Genomic DNA, 15336 nt, shown 5'->3' with positions numbered 1-15336 from the left:
CCAACAGGTAAACGTCTCAGATGACCAGACAAACCTTTGATTGTTGGGTCTTAACTTAAAGTATTGTTTCTTGAGGCGACTGTTTGGTCCTGTGTGAATAAAACTGAATAAAACAACCACATGCATAAAGGTTATTTTAATTTATAAAGACACTGGCTGTAAACAGCTGGCCTGAGACACAACAGACCAACAGGACTAATCATTAGTGATAGTATGTCTTCATCAATAAACTGCAAACTTGCCTTCTCGTTAGAGAGCTCGAGCTCTTGTTGCATTAAGCAGTAGCTTTATTTCAATGATCTTAATATTTTTTCTGCCATCAGCTGTCACGATGTTTCAGCCTCTCGCCTGGATAAGGTACCTCTGGGTTCTGGTAACAGGGATGTTGGTGCCTTTGTGGATGGGTCTGGTTGTAGCACATCCTGCAGATGTTCGCACTGGGATCTGGGTAGTGTGAAAGCTGCACCAAAAACTGCATGTACTTTAATATGCTGTTTTCCCTCTCCTTTCAAAACTGCATGCCCAAAGTATTTTCCTAGAATATTATTTGGAAAGTATTCCCAGCACTTCACTCGTCATGTTACAGCCTCACTCAAAAATGCATGAAATCTTCACATCACACACAGTGCAGAGAAGTGATTGTGTGAATATTAGACAACGCTTCAGTAGAAAGGACAGAAACAAGTATACCTGCCCAACTAAGAGTTTTCTTTCTTGTTCAAACTTCTTCCACTGATGGAGGACGCTGATGTTTGGACGCTTCAATCCTGCAGAAATATTTGTACTTATTCTCAGCATGATGTATATTTTACAGTACTGCCTAAATTCTTGATTTATGATTAAAAACCAGCTTCTATTGGTTCTTGGCTTTAAAAAATAAAATCAGTCACCTATTTAAAAAAATGCTAATGGTTGATATTTCCTACCTCTTGAGCTTCAGTAGGTGGCACTAATGTGACGGCGCAGAGCTGCTAACATGAACACTAGGGATGGGTATCGTTTAGGTTTTATCTGATACTGGTGCCAAACCGGTACTTTTGAAACGGTGCCGGTGCTTAAAGAATGGAGAACACAAACTTTGTCCAAAAACCTCTCATGTTCAGCTGGTTTTTTTTGTAAAAAGATAACAATGTTAGCCTTTTCTGCAGCTATGTGGCATATAAGGCATCACTCTTGGCTGGAAGCAGTGCTTAAACAGTAGTTACCTGTTGGTCTAAACTGATGACCGGAGTGCAGAGCTCATGTTGTGGCCATTTACACCTGTCCAGGCAAACAACCTGCTGGTAACCCCGCCCCTTTTTAAAAAAACCCCAAGTACAAACGTTTGCCTCTGCTGCTTAATGGCAACATGTCCGAGTGTTATTAGATAAAATCTCAAAGACAAACATCAGCAAAAATATCAATACACACCAGCAACACCAGTGTCTGTATAAAAACACATTTGAAAAAATATGACAGATTAAACGATCTCTACATTATTTATATGCTCCCTTTACAAAGAGGAAAAATACAGCAAGCTGATACATTAATGGCACGATGCCCATCTCTTTGAACGCAGTGTTGTATCAACAATAACAAAAACTGAAAAAGAGTCCTGCTTTCAAAACGTGGACTCTCTTCATCATCATCATCATCATCAGTGCTTTCAGCGGGGGAAACGTTTCATCACCCATCCAGCTGACTTTGGTTTCAGCTTTCAGGGAGGAGCCTAAAAGAAGGTTTAAATGACAAAATCTTATTGAATACAGTTATAGCGGCGCCATGACAACGTAGGACAAATCTGTCAAAGGAGGCGCCGCCTGTAAGAGGACATGGAGTCTACATGTTTACAGACTTGTTCCATGTTTCAAACTTTGTTTCGTGGTTGGGCTTTTGATACTTTGTGCAGTTGGTTGCTGTGTTGGCTTGTTGAGTCATCTAAGAAATAAATGGCAAATGATTACGACTATTTTTGGTCATGTAATTATAAAACCAAAGGTATCAAAAAGCGTTCACTGTTATTGGCCCAGGTATCAAACAGTTACACAATACTGGCCCAAAGAGTAAACGAACGATGAAGGCCTGAGACGGCACAAAAACAAAACGTGATTCCATATATTGTGATAATGTTTATGATGCACTTTGATATATAATCTCAACACAATGTGTGTTGGTATGTGTTTTCAGTACAAAACGTATCTTCTAAATAATGTTTTAATCCTAAATAAATATCTGCATGAAAAACAGTCCATTGAAATACATGATTTGCATAAATCACCTAAAAATGAAATGCTGGGTGCTGGTTTAGCTCAGTGGGATGAGGAGGCGACCACATGCTGCAGGTTCTCCCTCTGCAGTCCTGTCAGTCTCTGCTGTGTCTCCAATGAAAGCTGAAAAATGAAATCCTGGCACAGGCGTGAAGGGAGATCTGGACCTGTTTAAGGATTTTCCCTGTTCATCCAGCAGAAGAAGCAGCTGACTGCAAAAGGGTCGTCTGTGGAGGAGGAAGGAGGTGGAGGCTGGAGACGGTCAAACCTGCAGACACTGCTCAGGCCATGGTATAGCCATAGCTCCCACAGTGCAAAGCCACCAGCAGGCGGTCCCTCAGGACCTCCTTGCTTGGGTATTCTGGAAGTTTCAGCATGTTGATACTGTGGAGGGGGTAAAGGCGCCATGACCAACACAGCAGGGGAACAGCTCATTCTTTACCAAAACAACTGCAGCTATATTAATGACCTGTATGCTTGGTTTGAAACTTTCTAAGAAAGAAATGATTTTATGTACTTTTCCCAGTATTTATTATATTTATATGTAATTTCTCTCTATTGGAAAATGAAGGGGGGGATTAGCAAATGATAGCAGGACGGAAAAAAGAGATCTGTTTCTAATTACCAGGTACTCGAGGTAGGCAGCAGGTTGGAGGTGTACGGGACTGCAGCAATAGTGAATTTCTGTAAACCGCTCCCACCCATCAGGTAGGCAAATCCTCCATGAGGAACCCTGGAACTGGACGAGGATTATATTAGCACCATTCCCTTTAAAAGGCATTTACACGTTTCTATATTTAAAAAAACTGTAGAAGGAATCGAGCTGACAAACCTTCCCGTGACAAACTGAAGCAAGAGAACCCTCTCCTCCTGGGTCAGGCCCGTCACCACGTCCCAGAACCACTAGGGGGGAGGAAAGCTAATTAGCTGGCAGCTAAAGGACATCCTCATATTACTGACAATGACGAACTTCACTCTGTCTTTTCCTACGGAGCCATGAAGTAAACGTTTCCCTATAATCAGTGCTGTGTTCAAAATTAAGCAGAGCGTGACAAATACATGCGACGTGTAAACTCCATGTCAGCTTCACGTATTGTAGAGTAAAATTTTAATGTGAGAGGAAATCAGAGCAGGTGAAGAGATTCTCTGGTGAAAATTAGGAAACACTCGGTTTAAAGTGCAGTCACAGGCACAGACTCAGTGTTTTTCAGGAATTTCAAAAGTTATTTTTTATAGTTTTGCATTATTGAGTTCTTTTGCAATTCTTTACAAAGTACTCAACGAAAATGTGAAGGTGTCTCTGGTTGACTCAGGTCTTGTGTTCAAGGATTTGGTTCTTATGTGGTAGCAGAGGGGCCCACCTGGATGACTGGCTCCTGAGTGTCGTATCCACTGGTGTACTCAGTGTTCCTACACCAGTCCTGCACATCAATCTCGGGCATCCCTGATAGTAGGAGCTCCTGTATGTGTGCACGTACACGCAGCGATGCAGCGACGTGCACACAGAGAGAAAAGAAAAGATACTAACTGAGACAAACACAACAGGAGAGCACAGAGCTCCTCCCACAGTTCAATGGTTGGTTGAGCAATACACTCACACATGCTCACTAGGGCTGCCACGATTAGTCACTAGTCACGATTACGTTGACTATCAAAATCGTCGACGACTGATTTAATAGTCTTCATTAGGCCTTCATTTCCCCAGATTTGAAGGATGGATCGGGTGTATACTTCGTGGCCCAACCTATCCCAGAATTCATAGCGCGGCCCAGCTCAGTTTCCAACAATGGCGGCAGCTAGTTAGTTTTAACTTTACTCTTATTATTCTTTCTGGGTCACAAAATAAACGTTTAACATATTTTCAGGCGAGAATGTAGCTGTGTAAACCTCAAATATCTGCTCAGTTTATCAGGACACCACATATTTTCAAAAGCGCTCCGACGTTTTCGGAGACGTCTGTTACCCACTAGCTCGTTAGCGAGCCGGGGGCTAGGTCACTAGAGCCGTGAGAACACCGGACTCCCGGCAAATCGTTTTCAAACCCACCGCCGTCTTTCGCTGCTCAGGTTAAACATGATATATGAGTCACTTAGATAACTTAAAAATGTTATTTGTAATATGTAATGTTATATTTTTTTTAGTATTTTATTTGTTCCTGACTAAATCTCTTTGGCTGAGATTAAAGTTTTTACACAGCTGAATAAACGTCAAGCAGACAGCTGATTATCAGAAGTGTGAGATGCTCAGAATTTACTCCAGTGTCCTGTTATAGTTTAGATAGCAAGGAGTTTATTAAACTTCAAACAATCTGCAGATTTCATTAAAATGTAATAAACTATCATCTTGTCTTTATTTTTAGTTAGCACCTGAAACACTTAAAGCTGTAAGCTAATGATAGTTATATAAGAGCAGATGCTGCTGGTGCAAGAAGCTGAACGTTTTACGTCCAATGGATGATCATCTGATTAGTCGTCTATCAAAACAATCGCTTGTGGCAGCCCTGATACTCACACACTGCAGTGTGAGTATGTGTGACTATGGCCATTTTACCAAACCCAAAGAAAAAAAAGTGTACCTGGAAGCAACACAGCACCTCCACACAGGAAGGCCCCAGCTGGATGGTGGATTTCATGCTGTTAAACCAAGCAGCCTAAAACCTCATGGTGTTGAGGTCTGAATGTGGTGCCAGTAAGGAAAGAACAAGGATAAAACTAACAAGAAGAGTAACTTGAGGAGGAGGACTAACCAGTTCATATTCGTCAAAGAGCTGAATGAGCGAGGCGGGGATGAAGGTGTGGAATCCCTGCAGGAATGCATTTATCTGAGGCTGGATGGCTCGAGTCATCCTCAGCTCTGTCACTAGCTGCACATACTCGGCCTAACAGAAGAGGCACACAAAGACACCAAGCCTGAAGAGATGCCGACTGACAGAAATGGAAAAGACAGAGTTTATACATACATGTCATTTTTAGCACTCTGCTTTAAGCAACAGCAACAGGGAACACTGAGGCACAAATAGCTGACATACAGTGTTACGCTTCATCCCTTCACCAACCAAATAAGTTCCTGCATTCCACTGACACTGGGACACGTCAGACTGTATTTGTGATGACTGACCTTGTTGTCCTGGGTGACCAGGATGCTGGTCCCTCCGGGTTTTAGTGGCACTTCCTCCATCGCTCCGAACACATCAGTCTCTACTGAGAAGGTGAGCTCCAGGCCCAGATCGCTGATGTCATTGTCCAAGATCCACTGCAGATTCTTAGCATACTCTGGATCGATAGAAGACACGTCCTGGTAATTCACAGGGATACCTGTGAAACGCACAAGACAAGACGTCACCACACAACGTAGCACTAGAAACAAAAACACTGGAGCCAAGGAGGTGATATAATCAGACATTTAAAAAAAAGTCATATTACACTATAAAATATGGGGAATTTGGACGCCATGTCAACACCTCATCCTCATTGTGCTCCTCATCCTGCTGAAAGAGGGCCCGACAATCAGGGAGTGCATGGTCTGCACCAGTGGTTGTGTAGATGGTACATCGCCTGAGGCATCACACTGCCTCTGCTGGCTTGCTGTTTTCCCATAGTGCATTCTGACACCAGATGTTCCCTCAGGTGGGCGACGTAAAAGAAAACATGATTCATCGGATTAAGCCACTTTCTTCCATTGCTCCAGTTATGATGCTCATGTGGCCATTATTAGCATTTTAGCGGTAGACACGGCTCAGCAGGAACAACCCTGACTGGTCTGCAGCCATGCAGCCCCATGTGCAACAAAAAGTGATTCACTGTGTATCCTGACACCTTTGCATCAGAACCAGCATTAAAACAGTACCTTATTTGTTGGATCGGAGCCTACAGGCATCACTCCCCACACGAATCAGTGTGCCTTGTCTGCCCATGGCCTTGCACTGGTTCTTTTGCTCGATGTTTCACTATGGGAATGACCTTGGCATGATCAGCTCCAGTGACAACGTGTGTCCATGACAGATCTGTTGAGATGTGGTCAGGGCTCCGCCCCATCATTCTAGCATGGCCAACCAGACGTGTTAGCTGGACTGTGCTTAATATGTCCTCAAAAGAAATGAACTCATAGTTACATTCTGTAGAACAGCAATCACATCGAAGAAAGCTGTTCCAGCAGTTTCCTGGTTTTAGTTAGCAGCGTACCCAACGTTTGTGTAACTCGGGCTAACGCATTATGGCAAGCCTTTTTAGTGTCTAGCTAGCATCAGCTTGTTAGTAGGCCACAAACCATGCTAGTGTCACACCACATTAGATGGTTAGCCGATTCTAGGGTTTGGCTAGCATTAGATTTGTCACTACCCGATCCGTACCGGAAACCCGATCCGTACCACGTATGTGCAAATCTTACGTCTCTTCTGCGCTGGCTAGTAGAACTCAGCTAACGTGTCATGTTGATTCTCACAGCAACTAGCTCGGCCTTAACCCCAGCTGCTAGTGTTTGCTACAAACAAGCAACCCTGGTGTGGCTTAGTTTCACCCCTTTCTGTTACCATGACTACGGCTCCTACCCACGCTGGTCAGACTGAAGGCCAAAGAGGCGTCATCCCACCCGTCCATTATGTGGTGCCCCGATTAAGAGCAGGGACACTCACCTGTGTACATTTGTAATGGCACTAAACATGGCCAGGCTTCTCTGGCGGACCCTCGAGGCTGCCCCCACTGTGCTGAGATGCCACAGAAGGTCTTGGAATGGAGGTTGAGAGTAGCAGGGACTAACTGACAGGGTGCCTGCTTGCCAGCTGCTACTGCTGCAGGTGATACGCATCATCTACGAGCCACCACGAGCTGGGCAGACATGATTGAGAAAGATCCCCCCCACTCTCCTAACATTTGAGGTCCTCCTGGATCAAAACATGGCTGAGCTGGGTGGTAAGGACACAGAGAGTGATGCCAACTCCAACCTCATCAACATGGAGGAGGAGGACTCCACGTTCCCTGCAGAGCAGTGCAGATCACCAAATGGGGCAGAAGTTGCACCCCCAGTAGACACCAACTTGTATGAGGTCTGAATACCTAGTTGCCAAGCTAGTAGTCCCATGGCCAGCAGCCTAAGATATTTAAAGGGGAAAACACAACCTGTGTGGTGGCAAGAGCCTTCCACCAGCAAAGAAGCTTCTACCAGCAGTCCCAGTTGGCATGAGAGAAATGAGGCACTTCTGTTCAACCCATTTTAAGAGCAAGCTTCTGACCCAGGGGTGCTGGGTCACAAGCTGGATATCCAAGAGATGGGTGAGCTCCGGTTGACCAAACCCAGGGCGGCAAGGCAATCTCAGCTTCTTCTAACATATCTCTGCCCAGGAAGACAGATCGCCTCAACACATTCTTCCTATCAAAGGATGCACAGGTATATATGTAAGGATAAGCGAGTTTGGTGTGGAATAACTTGACTGGTCTACACAGGCCAATCCACAGAGTCCTGACCTCGACCTGACAGAACACCTTTGGGATACGTTGGAGACTGCGAGCCAGGCCTGCTCATCTAACATCTGTGTGTGACCTTATGCTTCTGGATCAAAAATTCCCATAGACCTCATGGAAAGCCTTCCCAAGAGTTGAAGCTGTTATAACTGCAAAGAGTGAACCGACTGTATGTGAAATCCTATGGATTACAAATGGGATGCCACTCAGGTTCATATGCATGTTAAGGCAGATGAGCTAATATTTTTGTCAATACATTAAATTAAAGGCGTGGGACATATTAAAGTGTTTCTGGATATTATCACTTACAGTCTAATTTTTCCACAGATCCTGGAGAAACATTGAAGGGACTTTCTCATCAGTCTGGTGTTTGGTGCAAAACTCAAACTTTATTACTTAAAGGTAGGTAACATCAGGTATTAGCAACCAAAGTTTCTTACCGAGTATGTGTTTGTAGAATGAGCGTGTGAAGTAGATGTTGACCAGCTGCCGGTGGTACAGAGCGAGACCCAGAATCTGACCTGCGAATCGAAAGTAGTTCAGATGGTCTGGGTTCACTGATGAGTTGCTGTTGGGTTGAAACGTTGTACCTGTGGATCATAGACACAATTTGTGATAAACAGGTGTGTGTGTGTGTGTGTACGGTAAGTACACTTTGTTTGTTTCAGCGTCTTAGAGAGACTCATCCTGAGACACTTGCGTCTGCTGGTGGAGCCCTGGCTGGACCCCCTGCAGTTTGCTTATCAACCCGTATCGTGTGGAGGATGCCATCATCTACCTGCTGGACCAGGCTTATTCTCACCTGGAAATTGTTGGGAGCACTGGGAGGGTCATGTTCTTTGACTTCTCCAGTGCTTTTAACACAATCAGACCATCACTGCTGGGGAATAAGCTCACGGAAATGCAGGTGGACGCCCCACTGGTAGGTTGGATCACGGACTATTTAACAAGTCGACCACAGCATGTTCGGCTGAAGGGCTGCCACTCAGATAACATCCCGAGCAGCACGGGGGCGCCGCAGGGGATGGTCCTATCACCCTCCCTCTTCACCCTCTACACGTCTGACTTCAGGTACAAGTCACAGTCATGTCATCTGCAGAAACTCTCTGATGACTCAGCCATTGTGGGCTGTATCAGACGGACAGGAGGAGGAGTGCAGGAGTGTGGTGGACAGCTTTGTTGAGTGGTGTGAGCTTAACCATCTACAACTTAACATCACAAAGACAAAGGAACTGATCATGGACTTTAGGAAGCAGGCTCCTCCTCCTACCCCTGTCACTATCAGAGGGGCTGATGTGGAGATCGTGGAGGACTACCGGTACCTGCGGTAAACACTGTAAACTGGACTGGACCAAGAACACCAATGCTGTCTTTAAAAAAGGGCAGAGTCGGCTTTTCCTGCTGAGGCGGCTCAGGTCCTTCAATGTTTGTAGGAAAATGCTGACCATGTTTATCACTCTGTGGTGGAGAGCGCTGTGTTCTTTGCAGCTGTGTGCTGGGGCAGGGCGGTGAAGACAGCCGATGCCAACAGGCTGAACAAGCTGGTTAAACGGGCTGGGTGTCAGACTGGAGAACCTGGAGGAGGTGTCTGAGAGGAGAATGCTAAAAAAGCTTCTTTGTATCATGGACAACCCCTCCCACCACATGCACGCCTCCATGATGGACCATCGGAGCACACGCAGCAGAAGACTCATTGCCCCGAAATGCAGAACTGACCGCCACAGGAAATCCTTTGTGCCGGTGGCAATAAAACTGTACAACTCCTGAGGATTAATAACAAAGCTATTCTGTTCCCATTCAGACCGTGCAATATCACCAACAGTTGTTTCATGTATTTATTCATTTGCACAACACTATGTCACTTTTAGAATCACCTGCACTGATAGCTAAGCTATTTATTTTTCAGGATACAGTTATATTGTTACTTTGTTACAGTTATTTGATCTTATATTTTGCACTATCCTACTGTATATTACTGTATACTAGTATTCTTATTGTATATATTGTATGTCTTATTCCTCTGCTCCTCTGTCTCTCTTGCTGCATTGAGCATGTGTATGACAAAAGAATTTCCCTCGGGATAAATAAAGTTCTTCTTATCTAATCTCATCTCTCTGGCATTTATTCTCTCCTCTCTCTCTCTAACACAGTGCTCTTGCACAGCATGACTTTCATGACTTAATGCATTTTGTAGATTAACTTGGGAAGCAGTCGTGCATTTTCCTCTTACAAATTTGTAAATTATGATTCTACAGAGGCAGTCGCCATTGAGCAAGTATTGGGGAGCCATGCTAGTTCCTAAGTGCGACTAAACTGTGCCTCATCTTGTCAAGCACGTCAGTACAAAATGATCTTAATAGCAAGCAGTGGTCACACAAACATGGCATGAGCTCATTCTGTGGATCACTCTGTACACCTGAACTCTTGTGATTTAAAGGAAAAATGCCACGTACCATCAGCTGACTGAGTGAACAGAGCGTAGTCTGGGTTGATGATCTCATTGGATAGAATGTCAAACCACTCCCGAACTACACCTTGGCCCTGAAACACACACACACACACACACAGACACACACACACAGACACACACACGCACAGTACTCTGCGTCTTTAATACAAACTACAATACTACTGTTTATACTGTTAACAGCTGAACTGCAGACAACTCACCATACCCTCCTCGCCATGGAAACGAACAGCAATGCCTTGTTTGAGTTTTTCATTGGTGGACTTTGACACCATCTCACAGCTACTCCTAAATATGGAATCTGATGGTGATATGGGGAAATACAATTTATATTTTGTCGAACAAACGTTTTCATACAGATCTTCGGTTTTATGACGGTTGAATGTTATTTATTAGGGTCTTCTTGTCATTTCCCATTCAGCTGGTGCACATTTTGGACCAGTTTGTTCGACCAATGGTATTTTGAACCTTCAATGGCCCAACTGCTTTGGGCAGACCTGCTGTATGTTTCCACGTTTGTTTCTGTGTTACGACACTAGTAGACAGAGTTTATTAGATACTTTGTTACCTTTTATCATGTTACTTTAGGTTTTACACCATACAACACCTTCAACTTGCCAACAACCCTCACATGGCCACATTAACAATCTCATTCCGTATGCATAACCCTGCAAATGACATCAGCGACTGGACACGAGCAGCTTAAGTGTGTCTGTACCTCTGTGGATGAGCAGCACATCATTCTCATTGACTGGACGATGAACCATGTCAGAATCCGGCTGGCCGGCCAACAGATGCTCGTAGAACCACTCACACCGATCCTTAAAGGGCTGACGGGAAGACAAGACTTTATTTCACACTGCACAGCACTTTCTCAAACTAATTATCACTTGGCTGTGTTTTCAATTTTAAGGTTGGGGAATTTTTCAATCCGAGTTGATTCCTCAGGAAGTGTTTTGTGCTGAAACGCTCATCTGTAATTCAGAGCCAAGGCCATTTCCATAATATATGCCTTTATTCTCCAAGCACCGAGGAGTGAAAGATAGAGTGCACTGAGAGAGGAATAAGGAAGCCTGTAATTAAAACAAGGACCTACTCCCAGGTGAGCTATGATCCATGGACTTTCATGCTGCAGCTCAAATATAAATACTAAAGATAGGATAATTAATATAACTCAGAACAGCCATTAAAAATTAATGAAGCTGAATAAACTTTTCTTAAGACAAGTGTTCTCGCCGTGAAAGGAACACTTGATCATGAAATGACATGGGGTCACTCAAAGTCTCACAGGACTACAAGATAAATATGGTTTAAATCCATCGGCCGGGCGGGACCTTTCTGTTGGCGTTTGTACATCCTGCCCTTGGTCTGAGTGTGTTCTCTCAAGGTTCTCCAGCTTCCTCCCACAGATCACAGAAGTCCACTTTAGGTTGAGTGGTAGTTCTAAATTGGCTGCAGGTTTGCGTACGAATAGCAGTCTGATACAAAAAAAGTCAGGTACAAAAAGTCAAATGTGAAGACGGACTCTTCAAAATAAGCAGCATGGTAAAATAAAGTTATTTGGCTAAAGAAAACAAAATTGTCAGTGTTTTTCTAAATAATATCACACTGATCCAACTTTGAAACAGTTTGCTTAGCACTGACTTTAACCACGAGTTATCTGTCATTCAACTTTTATTGTTTCATTTATATCAGAATAACAAGCAGGCTGGCTACAAAGATCATTTTCTTCTTCTTTTTCAAGCGCCTTAAAGGATCTGTTGTCAACAAGTTTTGACAGTGTCTTCTAAGCCTAATGATGGTACGCTAATGAAGTCAGGAGACTCAGAGAGTAGGCCTGGCTCACAACCTCTGCTGTAACTAATCACAAAGCTGTTCTATGGGGTTGAGGTTAGGACTCTGTGCGACCAGTCAAGTTCTTACAAACAAACAAACCTGCTCATCCATGTCTTTATGGACTTTGCTTTGTACACTGGAGTGAGTGATTCAAAAGACCTCTATGAGAGAAAAACGTAGGGAACAGTTCGTCCTGCCCAGGATAGGGTTACCAGGGAGCCTTCCAGGAGCAGGGCATGGGGAGGGTGCCTGAGGACGGGCAACTGGTGGCCAGGCCTTAGCCCATGGGGCTTCGCTGGGCATAGCCTGAAAAAGGGCATGGGCCCATCCACCTGTAGGTCCACCACCCGCAGGGGGTGCAGTAGGGGTAGGCTGCAATGTGTGCAGCAGCCAAGGGTGGAGACCCTGGTGGACTGATCCCCAGAGTTGCCTTTGGTGAGAGGTGATGGGCAAGGGTGGGTATCTGTAGTATCCCCTCGGCTTGCTGCCTGTATGTTAGGGTTTTGCCCAGTGGACAAGTGGGTTTGTTCCCTGTGCCTTTGGGTCGGGGAACGGGTCCTGACTGTTGTCTGTGCTTATAGACCAAACAGTTCAGAGTACCCGGTCTTCTTGAACCCCCTCGTTAGGGTGCTTGAGGGTGCTGCACCTGGGGAATCCGTATCTTACTGGGAGACTTAAACGCTCATATTAGCAACAGAGAACTGAAGAGGGGGTGAGTGGGAGGAATGGTCTGCTAGATCTGAACCCGAGCGGTGTTCTCAAACGACAGTTTGTCTATAACAAACACCATGTTAGAACACAGGGGTGTCCATAAGTGCATGTGGCACCAGGACACCCAAGGTTGCAATCGAGGTTGTAATCGTATCAACAGATCTGCGGCTGTATGTTTGAGACACTCAGGTGCAGAGAGGGGCTGAGCTGTCAACTGATCGCCACCTTGTGGTGAGGTGGGTCAGTAGCGGGGGAGGGCGCTGGACAGACCTGGGACACCTAAACGTATAGTGAGGGTGTGCTGGGAACACATGGAAGAGGCCCACGAGCTCGTTCACAGAGCTTCGACAGCATTCTGAGGGAGACTGGGGACACTGAGTCCAAACGGCCCATCCTCAGCACCTCCATTGCTGAAGCTGTTGCACTGAGCTGCAGCTGCAAGGTGGTTGGTGCCTGTGATGGTGGTAACCCCGAACCAGATGGTGGCTGAAGCAAAACCCGGGTGTGGGAAGAGTTCAGAGAGGCCATGGAAAAAGTTTTTTGAACTTCCTTAATGAGTTTGTGGCAAACCTTTAAGCGACTGAGGAGGTAAAGGTGGTGCTCTGACTGCAATGAGTGTAGTGTGGGTGGAGCGCTGCTGACTTCAACTGAGGATATTATCGGGCAGTAGAAGGAATACTTTGAGGATCTCCTTAATCCCACTGACACATTCCTGTAGAGGAAGCAGAGTCTGTGGATGAGAAGGATGACTCGTCTATCACAGGGGGCAAGGTCACTGAGGCAGTTAAACAACTTGTTGGTGGCAGAGCCCCTGTGGGAGGATTGCCCTGAATCCCTGAAGGCTCTGGATGTTGTAGGGCTGTCTTGTTTGTATGTTGTAGAGGCATGAATGCCTCTGCTGCTGCCCCTAATACCCAGCCTCAGATAAGCAGAAGAAGGTGGATGGATAACTTATAGATTAATTAATAAATGTGGGATCAAGAATGGGTGGTAGGGTCGTCAGTGGGGTGAGAATCACAAAATACTGGTGATAATGAACTAAAAAATGTCAGGAAGTGTTACCACCTGACCGAGAACTCCGGGGCTTTGCCATGGAGAAAATGAAAATCAGAGCTGATATAGAAGAAGAGATGCAGGTCTGCAGGTTTGCACCATGGGAAGTCGGATGAATGTTCCAAAGACAAATCTTTTGAATACTAGTACTGCTGTACTTATTCTTAGGGACACTATAGGACACACTATAGGAAGGAAGAGAAACTATTCAGCAGAAATAAAGGGCGGTTTTATTAGCTCATCAACATTATTTAAGCTGTTTACAGACACTGAGCTGCACCACTGCCTCTGTAGGCAGAAGTGGGGCTAATGATGGCTGCCTTTATCTTTCCAGGCAGCTCTCTTTCTCTCTTGTACATAATAGGTAGTCATATATTTATTCGATTATGTCTTACCTGGCCTTTAATGATATGCATGAAGCGTGACATCAGCTCTGGACATTCAAGGAGAAAGTGGAAGTGGTTAAAGATGATCTTTGGATTTCTAAGGAGGAGGTCCAGACGGAAATATAAGGGGAAAAATGAGAGAACAAGGAAATGAGAGTGGAAATCAATTCAGAGAAAATACGTTTCTGGATCAATTCATACTTTCTAATGTTTATGTTAAAGAGCCATGTTGACTCACCTGATAACGAAACACTTGAGCACATCATCATTGTTGCAGACAAACTCAATGAAGCGGGGTGATGTCATTCTGGGTGTGGAAACAGAGAGAGGTCAGAAGGTACGAGAAACAGAAACCAGAGAAAAGACAGAGCAAACTGAAATGGGCAACAGCTCACTTCATGTCAATAACAGTCCACATTTCCTTGTTAATTAAGCATCTTTATAGATCTAATCCATAAATGTCCACTAATAGTGTGGGAGCAAATGGGATGAAGCATGGCTGCTTCCAGTGGAATCTGCCTCAGATCAGTCAGTCTGACCTGACATGAATGTGAAATATTTCATTTCGTTTTAAAAAGGAAGGTTTGGGGGAGCTATGTCTTCTGAATTCAATCTGGGAGCTGGTTTCACAGAGGAACCACAGCCTGATGGCTGAAGGGTTTCCTCACAATCTAAAGTTTTGACCTGTGTTTTGACTTACAGATAGATATTTGGTTCATAGTTTGCTATGGGTGCCTGCTTCAGTCCTTAAAGAATCAGTCAGTTTTTCCATGGAGTGTATTTCTTCTGATCTATACAGCCGTGATCTGTCCTCGGAGGATCACATTTATCCTCATTACGGCTTTGTTACTTACAATAGTAAAATTCTGAAGCGATGTATATCTTTAGGTTGGGTAAAAAACATCATTCTAGGTTTTGCAGGGATATCACAACCAAATATGTCCTTGAAAATTAAGAGAACTTTATCCCAGAATGATTGCAGATTTATATACAACCATTAATATGATTGGAATTTGGTATCCGTATGGTCTCCAGGGGTTTACTTTTTACATGTGAAGTAATAACAAAACTGATTAGATTGTTTCCTGATTAAAGTATCTTCATCTTTTAGAGCTGTTTGGAGATTTCCAGTCACTTCCCGACAGTTTCAAGCTCAGTTCTCTTTCCCATTTGAAAACATT

General features: G+C 44.5%; 1 protein-coding gene across 5 annotated transcripts in view; it reads right to left on the bottom strand.

The window, feature by feature from the left end:
* Positions 1-121: 121 nt before the first annotated feature.
* hace1 (HECT domain and ankyrin repeat containing E3 ubiquitin protein ligase 1) overlaps positions 122-15336 on the bottom strand; it is a 28187-nt gene continuing 12972 nt past the window's right edge. For 3 of the 5 annotated variants that reach the window (XM_026184469.1, XM_026184468.1, XM_026184470.1), the window contains 12 exons: positions 14394-14462; positions 14165-14252; positions 10888-10999; positions 10373-10470; positions 10156-10243; positions 8143-8292; positions 5364-5560; positions 4993-5124; positions 3608-3706; positions 3079-3149; positions 2872-2985; positions 1460-2630 (listed from right to left, as the gene is read on the bottom strand). In XM_026184469.1, the coding sequence (XP_026040254.1) occupies positions 2528-2630; positions 2872-2985; positions 3079-3149; positions 3608-3706; positions 4993-5124; positions 5364-5560; positions 8143-8292; positions 10156-10243; positions 10373-10470; positions 10888-10999; positions 14165-14252; positions 14394-14462 (1321 nt within the window). In that variant the 3' untranslated portion in view covers positions 1460-2527. Of the gene's footprint in view, positions 768-1459; positions 2631-2871; positions 2986-3078; positions 3150-3607; positions 3707-4992; positions 5125-5363; positions 5561-8142; positions 8293-10155; positions 10244-10372; positions 10471-10887; positions 11000-14164; positions 14253-14393; positions 14463-15336 lie in introns of those variants that run through there. The other 2 variants (XR_003273822.1, XR_003273821.1) reach the window with 2 other exon arrangements.

This window comes from Astatotilapia calliptera, chromosome 11, assembly GCF_900246225.1.
Source record: "Astatotilapia calliptera chromosome 11, fAstCal1.2, whole genome shotgun sequence".
In the NCBI taxonomy this organism is placed as follows: Eukaryota; Metazoa; Chordata; class Actinopteri; order Cichliformes; family Cichlidae; genus Astatotilapia; species Astatotilapia calliptera.
Note: the sequence above shows the minus strand (reverse complement) of the source record. Positions and strands in the feature narration are given on the sequence as shown.